General features: G+C 49.9%; 2 protein-coding genes across 3 annotated transcripts; both read left to right on the top strand.

Annotated features, from left to right (window-relative positions):
- The first annotated feature begins 248 nt into the window (after nucleotides 1-248).
- Nucleotides 249-3816, top strand: LOC123099131 (protein FAR1-RELATED SEQUENCE 5). Of its 2 annotated transcripts, none has more exons than XR_006448091.1 (7): nucleotides 249-382; nucleotides 474-698; nucleotides 876-1140; nucleotides 1240-1930; nucleotides 2036-2162; nucleotides 2557-2844; nucleotides 2939-3816. XR_006448091.1 is itself a non-coding variant. In XM_044521275.1 (7 exons), the coding sequence occupies exons 4-7, from the start codon at nucleotides 1507-1509 to the stop codon at nucleotides 3308-3310; spliced, it is 1206 nt and encodes a 401-aa protein (XP_044377210.1). In that variant the 5' UTR covers nucleotides 249-382; nucleotides 474-698; nucleotides 876-1140; nucleotides 1240-1506; the 3' UTR covers nucleotides 3311-3816. The 2 variants fall into 2 exon arrangements, 1 of the variants encoding a protein (XP_044377210.1); XM_044521275.1 differs by having other exon boundaries at nucleotides 2041-2162.
- Nucleotides 3817-4635: 819 nt separating this feature from the next.
- On the top strand, nucleotides 4636-5665 carry LOC123100688 (zinc finger protein CONSTANS-LIKE 15-like). The gene has a single exon (XM_044522573.1). The coding sequence runs from the start codon at nucleotides 4779-4781 to the stop codon at nucleotides 5340-5342; it is 564 nt and encodes a 187-aa protein (XP_044378508.1). The 5' UTR covers nucleotides 4636-4778; the 3' UTR covers nucleotides 5343-5665.
- Nucleotides 5666-14145: the final 8480 nt, after the last annotated feature.

Here is a 14145-nt window from a genome sequence, read left to right as displayed (position 1 = left end):
GGCGTTGGTGCGGACGGGCTCGCGCGCTCTCGATAAGCGGACCAATGACGAGCTGACGCGTAGCATACTGCATTCGATGCTAACGTACTCGTATACAGCGAGTACGGGTATGGATCTAACGCACTTAACCGGGCGATAACGCCTAAGAAGGAGATGGAACAGCTCGGGCGAATCCGTCTTCCACGTCCGTCGCGCAGACGCCGTCCATCCAATCGGTAAGTGGGTACCACAGTGTGGGCCTAAGATGAGGTGGGCATGGCTGAAAATTAAAACAACTCTATCCCCTCCCTTCCAGCGACGACTAATACCAGGAGCTCGTGGCTATGGAGATGGCGACCGCCGGAGATGGTGAAGTGGATTTCTTGTCAGATCCAGTCGACAGGTAAATTCTTCCGCTTTCATTTTCTATTCCCTGTGGTATTTGCTGCATTTAGATCATTTCCCATATTGATTTGTTCGCTCCTTTCACAAAGATTTCCCCTGCCGGATCTCGCCGGACCAGAGCCCTTGGTGGCGTACGACACATACCAAGCGCTTGTGTGTGCGCCCGCTGAGTCCAGCATTGGTGATGCCGGAGATGCTCCGACGAATTCCCAATTAGAGTTGAACAACCCCTGCGATGGAAATGCCCTGTTGGCACCAGCCGCTGAACGATCTGCAGGCAAAACCAACGCTCAAGCCCCAGGCTGAACGAAGAGGTGAAATAATCTGACAAATCTGCATATATCGTCTAATGTACAAATGACCTCTCCACACAAATAAATTAGATCACATTGGGCAAACCATCTAGGCTACTGAATTGCAACCATGTATGGCATATACTTCCTAAAGACAGTGGAATATGATTCTGAATTACATTCTTGTAAACGTTGCAGAATACGTGTCGGACGTTCCCCAACTGAACGTCCCCCTTGTGCTGCCATGATGAGTGCCTTGGAAGCAACACTGCGAAGCTATGCAGAAAAAAAGACTAACATTGTGATAGTTCCTGCTGTGGGAAGCAACTTTGATTCACTGGGAGAAGCCTAAGATTACTACAATCTCTATACCTGGGAGATTGGCTTTGGAGTAAGATATGGAAAGAGCAGGCTAAATGTCAAAAGAACAAAATGTATGCAGGAGATAGTTTGTGGCTGCTCCGTAAGTACTAATTTCAGTTCAGTGTCACACGGTTATCTCATAGCTACTGCAGTATAGTCAAAAAAATGACTCAATGGCACTTGTTGTGGTTGTTTTCAGGGGATCCCAAAAAAGAGTAACATAAGGACTTGCCGCTGCAGATGTCCTGCAATGATAAGATTGCTTCGATCAAGCGACAATGGGTGGTACATAAATGAGTATAGGCCAGATCACAACCATGCATTGACAGAAAAATATGGTGAGAAGGTATACTAGCCTTCGCACAAGCATATTAATATATACACACGTGATGTTATTAAACAGCTCCGTGAAAACAATATTAGCATCGGCAAAGTCTATAATATTATTGGGAGCTTCTTCGGATCGATGACCAATGTACCATTCAGCAAGAGAGCATTGCGAGGTCTCTGTGGTAAGATCATTCGAGAGCAAGCAGACAATGATGTTAAGAAGACTGTCGATGTTTTTGCTGAGCTGGGAGCAAAGGATTCTGGTTTGTACTACAGAGTAGAACCTGATCAAGATAGCAGGATACGGAATTTGTTATGGTCAACAGGAGCCAGCCGAGCACAGTACCACTATTTTGGAGATGCAATTACATTTGATACAACATACCGCACAAACATGTATGACATGCCCTATGGATTATTTGTCGGAGTAAACAACCACTTTCAGAGCATCATTTTTGGTGGTGTGCTAGTCAGGGATGAAACAGAGGAGAGTTTTGAGTGGGTATTCACTGAATTCATCCGCATGATGGGTGGGAAGCATCCACAGACAATACTCACTGGTAAGATGGGGGGATAAACATCAAATCTGAATAATTTGATCACTTTCAGTCACGGATAATTATTAACGTACTAACCAAGCATTATCGCTCCTTGTTCCTGTGTAGATCAGTGCAGAGCGATGGAATTAGCTATAAAGAAAGTGATGCCAGACACTACTCACTGATGGTGCAAATGGCAGTGCTCAAGCAAAGAATATCTTGGCCCACATTACACAAAGCGCAGCAAATTCAGGTCAAAATTTCACAAATAATACATCACATGCTCACAATTGATGAATTTGAGACTGCGTGGAAGCAACTAACTGAAACATATGGTTTGCAAAACCACCACTACCTCACCCAAATATATGAAACAAGGGAAAAATGGGCAAAACCATATTTTCATGGCAAATTTTGTGCAAAGATGACAAGCACACAACGCAGCGAGAGTGCAAACCATATGTTGAAAACATATGTTTCAGCTAGTTGTCCGATGCATCTCTTTGTTCGCCAGTACATGCGACTTCTTTTTGATAGAGAGGCAAACGAGAACTATATATATATATATATATATATATATATATTTTTTTTGTATGCTATACATATGTTTCTGTTGTGGACAGCATCTTATACATACACATGTGCAGGTAGCACCCGTCATGAAATGGAACACGCCACTCGAGCTGCATGCAAGCAAGATCTACACGCGAGCCATCTTCGAAAAGTTTGGAGAAGTCATATATGAAGCAGGACAATACAGGGTGGAGGAGATTGGTAAAGGTAAAACATATGTGGCCAGACGATACCATCCAGAAAAGCATGAGAAATGGTGCAGGATACTATACAAAGTGGAAGTTGTTGATGAAGGAGCAGAAATCATACGTGAGTGTGGCAACTTTGAACACACTGGACTCCTATGTTGTCATGCTGTCAAGGTGTGATCCTGTTTCTTTTCATTTTGCTGGTAAAATAATTTATTCCTTATGTCATGAAAAAAGTTCATAATGCAAAAAAGGGTGCATTTCACAGGTACTTGATTTCATTGGCATAGACCATATACCTGTGAAGCACATTGTGAAACGCTGGACAAAGGATGCAAGAGATGTGCTGCCGGCCCACCTATCATACCTTCAGAGGGATAGCATTTCAGTAAATTCAGTAACATTCAGACATGCAAATCTGTACACACATGCACTCGAAGTAGTGAGATTAGGGTATAGAAATCCAGAAGCATATGAGTGCATGATGGAGATGCTTAAGATAACAATGGATAAAGTGACACCCATTGCTGGTGTTCGTGATGGCCTGGGACTGGAAGACCGGAATCAACAACTTAATAATAAAGGTAAAGAAATTATACTAGCAATAGAGCACCGAAGTGGCACCGCAAGTGATGCATAAGGCAGTGCAATTAGGGATTTCATAGGATTAAAAGCTCCAGAACGGAAAAGGAAGGATGGCCGACCAACCACCAGCAGAGATAAACCTCCATATGATGACTGAGGCGGGAGAAGCAACAAGTTCAGGCGACAGTCAGCTGCAGAGGATGCTGAAAAATGCGGCACAAGCAAACGAACACGCTTCTGCAGCATGTGCCGAGCACCAGGACACAAGAGCACAACTTGTCCACAAAGAGGAGATCTTCCACCAAAAGAAAGAAAAGAGGCGAAATGCTCAAATTGTGGCGTCGGTGGGCACAGGAGAAACACCTGCAGCAACCCAAAACTTGTCCTGCATGTTGTCGAGAAGACTACTTTGGGAACAATCGGAAATTGTTAATGTCTCCACAGTTAGTACTAAATCAAATTTCTGTACTAGTATGCAGCATCCGTTTGTGAGTGTTGCCTGTGACATGTTGTTATGTTTCCATCAGCACCTCGACTATCTCATAAGTTTGTTAAACGTTTTGTGTAATTGAACTGCTGAAGTCTACTTAGTTTGTTTTCAGATTGGCACGTTTCTGCGTTTATTTTGTCATCAATCTCTGCCGAGAGGATAAGCATTCATTATCCATCCCCCCAGTTTGATTTTCAAACTACATGGGCGGGCTGAGTGCAATGAGCTCTATTTAAGGACGAACTGAGTGATCTCTTCCTGTCCAAGGAACTATACTGTTCGAGACTTCCATTCTGCTCCTCGTGCTATCTGAGAAGGGGGAAAAACAGAGTAGAAATCGGAGAGTGCTCAACCATAGATGTCTGCAAGGGCTTCTAGCGTATGCTCTGTTATGCATGTTTGTTCCAGTTCTCCTTCAGATGCGGGTGCAGCGACAAACCAGCACGAGCATCGCGTGTGCGGGGATGCGTGTACATTGTAGCCCCACCCATTGCGGGCCGTTCCCGTACCACGGTACATGAAGGTACAGAACAGTGAACAAACGACCCGTTATAAAACACCGTCAACGCTCTCCGCCGTCGACCCCAACGTCCACTCCCACGTCGTCTCCTGCCCGTCACGTACGCGAATTAACTCACCTCAACTGCCACCTGCAATACAACCAACGTCCCGCATCTCCAGGGAAACGAGCGCCTCCCGATACCGAGACCGCGCGAGCTCGTCCGCTCCAAGCAATTTCCGTGCAACTGTGTTCCTTTCAAACAAAAGGATGACTGGCCGACTCTACTCTGGTACTCTGGCTCACGTCTGCATCCTCCTCGCCAGACCAGACCAGACCAGACCAAAGAAGGGCGCCGCGTCACCTCCGTTTGCACGCCAACCGACTCCAGCTAGCTCCCATCCTCGATCGCCGGATCAACTTGCACGCCATCCCTCGTCTTCAAATACTCGCCGGCCGGGACGAGGGGAATCAAGCTAGCTGCCTCCACCGTCTCTCCTCTGCTGCCTGCAGGAAGAAAGCACGTCTTCGGAGATGCTGCTGTGCACTTGCGCGAGCCGTCTGCGCTGCGCGCTGTGCGATGCGGGGGCGGACGTGCACTGCCAGGCCGACGCGGCGTTCCTCTGCGCGCCGTGCGACGCCAAGGTGCACGGCGCCAACTTCCTCGCGTCCCGCCACCGCCGCACGCGTGTCCAGCCGCCCAACCACGTCCGCGTGCTCTGCAGGGCGGCGCTCCAGCTTTGGGCCAGGCAGATGGGCCTGGACGCTCGGGCTGCGCGCCTGTGTGCCGCAGCAGCCGGCCGCACGCTCCTGCTCGAGTTCACGGCCGCGCCGCCGCAAATGCTGCTGCGCGTCGCTATGGCTGCCGCGCTGTGGAGCGAGGTGGCGGCTCACGGCGGAGTCCACAAGCCCCGCCACGCGCTCAAGCGCCTCGAAGCCTGCGCACGCGTGCCGGCGAGTTCTCTTGTGGTGGTGGCAACCGCGATCGGGCGCGCCCGCCTAGTAAGGACGGCCGGAGTGGACGCCAAGGAGGATTCCGTCGAGTGCTTGATCGTGAGCCCACGCAAGACACCACAAGAGCTTTGCTTATTCGTTTAGTATATATATGGGGCGTGCTCCGAGGTTGAAGAATGGCGACCGACGCTGTCACATGATTGCATCACGTCACGCTGGAGTACTCTTCGGCCAAGCTGGGCATCCCCGTGCCAGGCGACGAGCTTCTGGCCGCCATGATTGTGCGACGTTGAGGGGTGCATGGAGCCGTGGACATTGGAGGAGGAGTTCGTGGAGCTCTTCGATTCAGTAGTTGATTTTATATATGTTTGTGTGTCGTGTACTTTCAGTCCCTGTTGTCGATTGTTTTATATTCTTTTTGAGATAGCTAACATCAAAATTCCGTTTGAAAGAGGGAACAGATGCTTGATTGAGCAATAAAGTTGAATGGGTTATTCACATTGTTTGATGCGTGCATCTTTTTTGCTATGTGATTTTTGTGTATGAATGAGTGAAAATCTTCAATCGGCCGATGAAGAAGAGGAACAACATGAAGGTGGCGAAGAAGAACTTCAGATCAGCCGTTTCCTTTGTGAAGAGCAGCAACAACAAAAGGAGGAGCACAGATTGTGGCAGCAGCAAGAGAAGGTAGTCTGTGAATCTGAATGTAATTTTTATTATTTCTGATTTTTTATTATTTTTTGTGTTCATTGTACTAACATGATTGAGCATGAATCGATCGGAAGTTTAATCAGGGCGCACGTGATCTCATCGAAGACATGTCTCTGATTGCCTTGCTCTTCGCTGAATACGGATACATTTTGATAAGTAGTTGACGAGGAGCTAAAAATTAGCACATTTACATAGATTTGTTTGAAATCGACCAGTACCAATCAAATTCATGAGCACCCTTAGATTATTAAAAAGAACACAAACAGGTCGATACAATAGGTGCCTGGGCAGCCTACTCGTCCGCCAGGTCCAGGTCCAGCACCTGCAGCTCGTCGACAGAGGGCAGCGTGAAGCGGCAGTAGGGGCACACGCGGCTGATCTCGAGCCAGCGGAAGATGCAGCACCGGTGGAAGGAGTGGGAGCACGGCATGGTCCGGAGCTCGTCGCCGTCCTGGAAGTCCTCGAGGCAGACCGCGCAGTCGAGCTCCCTAGTCTTGCCCACCTCCGGCACACGCAGGCCCTGGATGGCCCTGGTGGAGGCTGGGACGGTGGAAGGGTAGTCGGCCATGTGTTGCAGCCTGGTGCTGAGAGCTTCGATGACCAGCTCGTCCAGCAGGTACACCTCCGGCACTACAATGGTCAGCTGAGGACGAACCATTTGCATGCAAACTCGATGGTGATGTGACAAGGAAGGAATCTCTTTTTATTTTGAGAATAGAAGGAATGTATCTCCACCGGCTCATTTTATAGTTAGTTTACCACTTGTGTTGCGTCTACAGCGGCCGTTTGGTATGGCCTGAAAGTAGGCCGTGTTCGCGTCGCCCTTCCTTCAGGACCCATTTCTGGGAACCCCGCAAACGCCAGTAAGATTCCTCGTCCGTGTAGATGATGGAGAGTTGGTCTTCCAGGTCATACCGAGAGAGCCACTCATCAGGGGAGAGGCCGACCGTGTCAGCACGGAGGTCAAGTGCCTGAATGGCGGTCAGCAAGGCCTTTTTTTGCTCGCGGAGGTCACGACCCAGGTTGGCACCCCATCCCTTCATGAACTGTCGGTCGCGTTTGGCACAGAGGTGCCAAGAGTCAATAGCAGAGGGGGGGCGGAGGTGAGGAAGAGTCCTGGTCTCCACCCAGCGAGCCCCAACAGCCTCCACGAATCCAGTTTGGGACAACCAGAATGTCTCAAACCGAAATCGGGAAGGGATCGGAGGACGCTCGTCGGAGGAGGACAAGAGAAGAGGGACGTGGTCGGAGTCAATCCGAGTGATAGCCCGAAGAGAGGCCAGAGGGCAGCGGAGGTCCCATTCCGGGGAGACTAGGACCCGGTCCAGGACGGACTGGGTCGGGGAGGCTTGCCGATTGGTCCAGGTGAACCTGGCACCGATCCTATCTATTTCGCGAAGACCAAGATCGACAATGCAGTCATTAAACATCTGCATACGTGCATAGTTGACATGGTCATTGCTCTTGTCTTCCGCGAATCGGAGGAGGTTAAAATCGCCTCCGACAACCACCGGCCGGGAGGCCGCAGAGACCTTCCGGTTAAGCTCCTCGAGGAAGGACGCAGATCTACTGTGGTCAGCCGGGCCATAGACGATGATAACCTCCTCTGGGACGGTCCGTCCCTTCTGCAGTCCCCGAGCGACATTAGGACCCATGTCGACGGGTTTTACCGATCCCTTTTCTCTGCCTCTCCTAGGAGCGGCCTTTCTCTGGCCCTCGATTGCTGGTCCGGCCGCCAGCTTGTCTCCGCTGCGGAGAATGCCGCTCTCACGGCCCCATTCTCAGAGGATGACGTCTGGGCGGCCATTAGAGGCATGATCCCTCCTCGGCCCCGGGTCCGGACGGCCTTCCGGTGAAATTCTTCCAGACCTTCTGGAATGTGATTAAGCCGGAAATCATGGCCATCTTTGACGAGTTCTACGTTGGGACCATCGACCTCGGGCGCTTCAACTATGGGATCATCTCGCTCATTCCCAAAGTGTCGGGGGCCTCCGACATTCGCCAGTTCCGCCCGATCACGATGATCAATGTGATCTTCCGGATTCTGGCAAAGGGGTACGCCAATAGGGTAACCCTGCTAGCAGACCTCATTACCCACCCCAACCAGTCCGCCTTCGTGAAAGGGCGGTATATCCTGGATGGGGTATTAGTTCTCCATGAAGTCCTCCATGAGGTGCGGTCTAAACACCTCAAGGCGGTCTTCCTGAAAATTGACTTTCACAAGGCCTACGACACTGTTAGTTGGTCCTTCCTTCGGGAAGTTTTGCTCCGGAAGGGCTTCGATGATCGTTGGATCACCCGGGTGATGCAGATGTTGTCCTGCGGGCGCACTGCCGTGAACATCAATGGGGAGATTGGTCCTTACTTCCCCACCCTCTGTGGGGTTAGACAAGGCGATCCTTTCTCTCCGTTCCTGTTCAACATGGTGGTGGACGCGCTTTCCGCCATCCTAGATAAGGCCAAAACTGTTGGCCATATTCGTGGGATTACCCCTCATCTGGTGGGCGGCTCCGGGATCTCCATGCTCCAGTACGCCGACGACACCATCATCATGGTCGAGGGCTCGGACACGGACATCGCTAACCTCAAGTTCCTTCTTCTCTGCTTCCAACAAATGTCTGGCCTCAAGATCAACTTCGACAAGAGTGATGTGATGGTTATGGGCTACTCTCCGGCTGAAGCCCTTGACATCGCCAACCGCCTCAATTGCCGGCTCGGCTCCTTTCCCACGACTTACTTGGAAACCCCCATCAGTGACTCTCGGCTCACTGTCGCGGACTTGCGCCCCACGATCGCCAAGTTACAAACGCGCATGGAGCCTTGGCAAGGCCGATGGCTATCAAAGGCGGCTCGGACGATCCTCATTAATTCCTCCCTCACTAGCCTCCTCCTGTTTCTTATGAGCTTCTACAGCCTCCATGAGACCCTTCACCATGAGATCGCCAAAATTCAATCTCGTTTCTTCTGGGCGGGTGACAACAATAAGCAGAAATACCACATGGTTAGCCGGCCGGACATCTGCAAGCCCCGTGAACAGGGAGGCCTCGGTATCATGTGCTCTAAACGCATGAACATCACCCTCCTCACCCGCTGGCTCTGGCGCATTTCGCAAGGACACGGTGGTCTCTGGCTTGACATTATCCGGAACAAGTACCTGCGCGGACAGCCCCTCGCCTTCTGTCAGAGATCCGGCGGCTCCCAGTTTTGGCAATCGGTTGTCCAACTGCTTCCCGTCCTTCGCATCGGAACCTCCATCGCGGTTGGATCGGGTACAACGACGCTGTTCTGGTTCGACCGGTGGTCGGGAGACTCCCCCTTTGCGGCCCGTTTCCCCGACCTCTTCTCCATTGCTGTCGCCCCCTTAATCTCCGTTGAGAGGGCCCTTATTGACTTAGGGCGCCTCGCCTTCCGGAGGCCATTTGGGCCCCCGGAAGCCGCCGCGTGGCTTGAGCTGCTTGATTGCGTCGCTCTCCACGAGCCGGCGGTGGATGCGGGCCCGGACGAGGTTCGGTGGCGTCTTGAGCCTTCGGGCCAATTCACCACCAAGTCCCTCTACTCGGCCATTGCCCCCTCCTCCGCTCCTCCCCCCCCCCCCCTCCCTGCGGTTTGGTCCATCCGCCTGCCATTGAAAATTCGGATATTCATGTGGCAATGGATCCGCGGTAGGATTCCGTCTGGGGTGGAGGTCCGCAAACGCAATGGCCCTGGGTCCGGCATCTGCCCCCTGTGTGGTACCCCTGAAGATTCGAATCACATCTTCTTCTCCTGTGTCTCAGCTCAATTCATGTGGAGCTGCTTTAGGGAGGCAGTGGGAGGCGATTGGTGTCACACCAACTTCCCCGACCTCTTCGCCGAACTCCAGAACTCCCCTTCCCCTCTCGCCACATTACGTGGCTCGAGATCGGGGTTCTAGCGTGGACTCTTTGGACGATTCGCAATAAGCTTGTGATCCAGCGTATTCCTCTTCGACGGGCTACTGACGCTCTCTTCAAACTGTCTGGTTACTTGCAGTTTTGGCGGCCGCTTAGCCGCCCTCAGGACCGCGATGCCATCACCGCCTTCATCGCCGACCTTCGCTCGATGGCCGTCCGTCTGTCGCCGCCACCCCCGGAGCCGGATTAGACGCCTTGCCTCGGCCGCGTCCTTTTTGTTTATTTTGGGCTTGTTGAGCTGTGCCCTCAGCAGAACCTTTGTACTTCTCGTTTTGTGACTTGGGTGTGTGTGTTCTGAACTAGTCCGTGTATGTGTGCTCTTGGCGGTTTGCTTTATATATAAAGCGGGGCGAAAGCTTTTTTTTAATTTACCACTTGTCCACTCTCTTTTTTGCTAACTTCCACATGTCCGCTTGGACGCTGGCCGTTACAGGAGTCGAGAACGAAGACGCTACGGGACGCATCCATGACAGCTGGTCAACCGCTAATAGACTCACATTCATCTTTCTAAATTAAGGTATCCAACAACAAATTTCTGCGCACCATTGCAGCACGTCAACCCCAAGATGGACGTCGACGCTCCTATAACTAATTTGGAAGTTTTTCTTTTGTCTTTAGACAAAAGGCGATTTTTTTTTTTTTGCGGAGACAAAAGGCAATATTTATTGACACATAGTGAACCATCAAGGAAATATAAACACAATAAGTACATAACTAGAATGCAGAAATACAACACTGATGCACATACACACACAAAAAAGTTGTTTCGAATTTGGTAGCAGCGGCCTCCATGTGGATATTGTGGACACTAAGAAATGAATTTTGCTTTTAGGGTCAGAAATGAAGAAGTATAAATTGCATCTTTGCGAAAATAAGTGGCTATCTTACTCAACGGAAAGTGATCTGTGACGACACAAAGGCGGAGATGCGGTGCATCCTTTTGCTGGAAAAGCACCTAGTCGAGCTCCTTATGATTGCTTGGAAGTGATCCTCCCCACACTAGTGGAAAAACAATCGTTACCAAGTTCTTCCATATTTGCCGAGTACCAGAACACGGGATCATGGTAAAAGCTTGGTAAGCTTAGTTCGGCTCTCGGCAAACCACGGGACACAACGCATGGTAGACGTTGCCAAAGCCTCGGCTGGATGTACTCGGCAAAAATGGAAGAACTCGGCTTATGTAGAGTATGCCGAGAGCTTTGTCAAAGGCACCCGGCAAAGATGTGCCACATGGCGTGGCCGTTGCAGCTGACGGCCCCGTGACGGTGGGCAATGTTTGTTGAGATTCCAATATAAGGTGCTCAGCAAACTATGCAGTATTTAATCCCCGACCAACCCTAGCCGCAGCTCCCACATATCATTCTATTAGGCCAAGTCGCCACTTACCCCCGAGTGAAATTCGCCGCCGCCGCTGGGCCTCCCCACTTGCCAGCCACCGCTGCCCGAGCCCACCGGCTGGATCCGTCCCGCCCGAGGTCGCGCGGCTACCTCCTTGTCTCACGTCTGCCCAAGCTCGCCGATGGCCACCCCTACCACATCGCCACCAGCCACCCATACTACCTCGATGTCAACAACCCCAAGGTGAGGGGCTCTCCTTTCTTTTTCTTTTTTCTATTTATTCACAATATTTCTACAAATAAAAAATCAATACCTTCTCCCACGAAGGATCTAGCTTTCGAGAGGGGGTGTGTCTGGTTTGTGAAGGATTGCGAGGGCGGTTCATCTGTTGGCCTCGAAACTTTTTCTATGCTCATACAAGTCCATTCAAAGACATGTGTCCGGGCCTGGCCTTTTTGTGGGCCGCCGGCCATATTCCATGCATTTTTCGCATTTCCAGGCTTTTATGTTAGAAATTCAAGACTGGAGGTGCGGCCACATGAAATCATTGGCGGATAGGGCTCTAAGTCCCTACATGTAGCCTTAGGTTCATGCACAGGCCCTATGCACGCAACCAAGAGAGACAACCTGATACGTCCATTTTGCATCATGTTTTCCTATTGTTATATATTATGTTTTGAGTCATTATTTCACTTTGTGAAGCAATCCTAATGTCTTTTCTCTCTTATTTTGCAAGTTTCACATGAAGAGGGAGATTGCCGACAGCTAGAATTCTGGACCTGAAAAAGCTACAACAGAGATAGATATTCTCCAGAGCTCCAAATGAACTGAAAATTTAAGGAGAATTATTTTGGAATTAATAAAAAATATTGGCGAAAGAATCATCGTGAGGGGCCCCACCAGGGGTCACGAGCTTAGGTGGCGTCCCCACCCCCAGGGTGCGCCAGGTGAGCTCGTGGCTCCACCACCAGGCCTCCGTGGCCCCCCTTCTCCTATAAGAGGCTATTTGCCCTAGAAATAAGCACAAGAAGACTTTTGGGACGAAGCGCCGCCGTCTCGAGGCGGAACCTAGACAGGAGCACTGTTGCTCTACGGTGGAACAATTCCGCCGAGATACTTCCCTCCGGGAGGGGGAAATCGAAGCCATCGACATCACCAACGTTCCTCTCATCATGGCAGGACCAATCTTCGCCAACATCTTCACCAGCACCATCTCATATCAAACCCTAGTTCATCTCTTATATTCAATATTTGTCTCAAAACCTCATATTTGTACCTGTGGGTTACTAGTAGTGCTGACTACACCTTGTAGTTGATGCTATTTGGTTTATTTGGTGGATGATTATATATGCAGATCCTTAAGCATATTCAATACACATCTGGTCTTGACCATTAATATGATTTGTGAGTAATAACTTTTGTTCTTGAGGACATGGGAGAAGTCTTGTTATGAGTAATCATGTGAAATTGGTATTCGTTCAATATTTTGATGATATCTATGTTGTTCTTTCTTTAGTGGTGTCATGTGAAGGACACTTCATCGTACTTGGGCCTAAGGAAGGAGAGGTATAGGCGCCAAGACACGGCAGGCTTCCTACTTATAGGGTACTTTATTTTTTTTTTGAAAGCATATTGACTTTTTATTAGGAGTGTGTAGTGGTATCTGGTATGTATATATGTTGAAAAAAAGAGGCTGCGATGGTGAAAAGGTAGTCGGGCCCTTCGTGCCAGCACGCCCGTCGTCCGGCTCTATCCTCGCCCTCCCGACAAGGGTCGTGCCTTGTTGTCAGCTGCTGAGAGCTTCGATGGCCAGGTCATCCAGCACCGCGTACTCCGGCACTACAATGCTCAACTGAGGACGATCCATTTGCATTGCATGCAAACTTGATGGCGATTTGCAAAAAAAAACTCGATGGTGATGTGAGAAGGAAGGAATCTCGACCGGCTCATTTTATAGTTTTTTTTACGGGAAGGCCTTCATGGCTAGCTTTATTAATTTAAATAATGCTTACATCGTTCGCTAAAAATTTCAAAAGGAAACTAGGGGGAGTATCCGACCACACCATCGGTGGATTACTTCTACCAAAGCTAGCTAGCTCATGTGCAACACAATTAGACTCTCTATTACAAAAGTTTATGTAGACCTTCCCGAATCCTTTCAGTAAAATGCGACAGACATCAAGGATTGGAGCTGCAACCAACGAATAGCCTTCATTCTTCTTCAGTGCCTCCACCACAGTAATGCTATCTGATTGTATGGAAACCTTGCTGCATCCCGGGCTTTGTAGAAATATAAGACCTTGCCTCATAGCCTCAGCCTCTGAGGACACTACATCACGGACATGCTCCATGTGTGCTGTTGATGCTCCAATAAATCCACCATTATGATCCCTAACTACAGCTCCACAAGCACCCAGGCCATCTTCCACAGTAAACGATGCATCAACATTCAGTGCTTGAAAGTCTGATAGTGGTTTTCTCCATTCATTCAGACGTGTCACATGCCTCTTGTGTTTTACCGCTCATACAAAATTCAGAGATAATGCTAGCAGAGAGAGAGAGCCGATTGGAAGGGAGTATGTACTTGTTCTCCCCTTACCATTTCTCTTCTTTGCCACCAGAGATACCAGCATGTAGCCGCGACAATCTCCGGCATCTCCACCTCCCCATCATATGTTGTTTGAAATTTTGTATCGCATAGCAGAAACTCTAACACCGATGCACCAAATCGGTCCACTAGCGTCGCATCCTCCATCATTTCATCTAACCCGAGCTCTCTCCAGATCATTTTTACCCTGTTGCACATAAAGAGCGCATGCCTTGCATCTTCTGCTGCTCCTTGGCACCATGGGCATTCTGCAGTAGTGGGTATGTGGCGGTTTGGCAATGTGCTCCGGAACGGGATAGTATTATGAAGACATCTCCAGATAAAATTTTTGACCTTGCCGGGCATCTTGAGGCTCCAC

Source organism: Triticum aestivum, chromosome 4D (assembly GCF_018294505.1).
Source record: "Triticum aestivum cultivar Chinese Spring chromosome 4D, IWGSC CS RefSeq v2.1, whole genome shotgun sequence".
In the NCBI taxonomy this organism is placed as follows: domain Eukaryota; kingdom Viridiplantae; phylum Streptophyta; class Magnoliopsida; order Poales; family Poaceae; genus Triticum; species Triticum aestivum.
The sequence above is the reverse complement of the archived record's forward strand: the minus strand, read 5'-3'. Positions and strand labels throughout refer to the sequence as shown.

What these genes read in the sequence shown, in the direction of transcription:
- LOC123099131 (XM_044521275.1), top strand. Translation starts at nt 1,507, where the DNA reads ATGACCAATGTACCATTCAGCAAGAGAGCATTGCGAGGTCTCTGTGGT. An exon ending in TCCACAGACAATACTCACTG is followed by an intron (nt 1,931 to 2,040) that starts GTAAGATGGGGG and finishes TGTGTAGATCAG; the next exon opens with TGCAGAGCGATGGAATTAGC. An exon ending in TATGTTGTCATGCTGTCAAG is followed by an intron (nt 2,845 to 2,938) that starts GTGTGATCCTGT and finishes TGCATTTCACAG; the next exon opens with GTACTTGATTTCATTGGCAT.
- LOC123100688 (XM_044522573.1), top strand. Translation starts at nt 4,779, where the DNA reads ATGCTGCTGTGCACTTGCGCGAGCCGTCTGCGCTGCGCGCTGTGCGAT.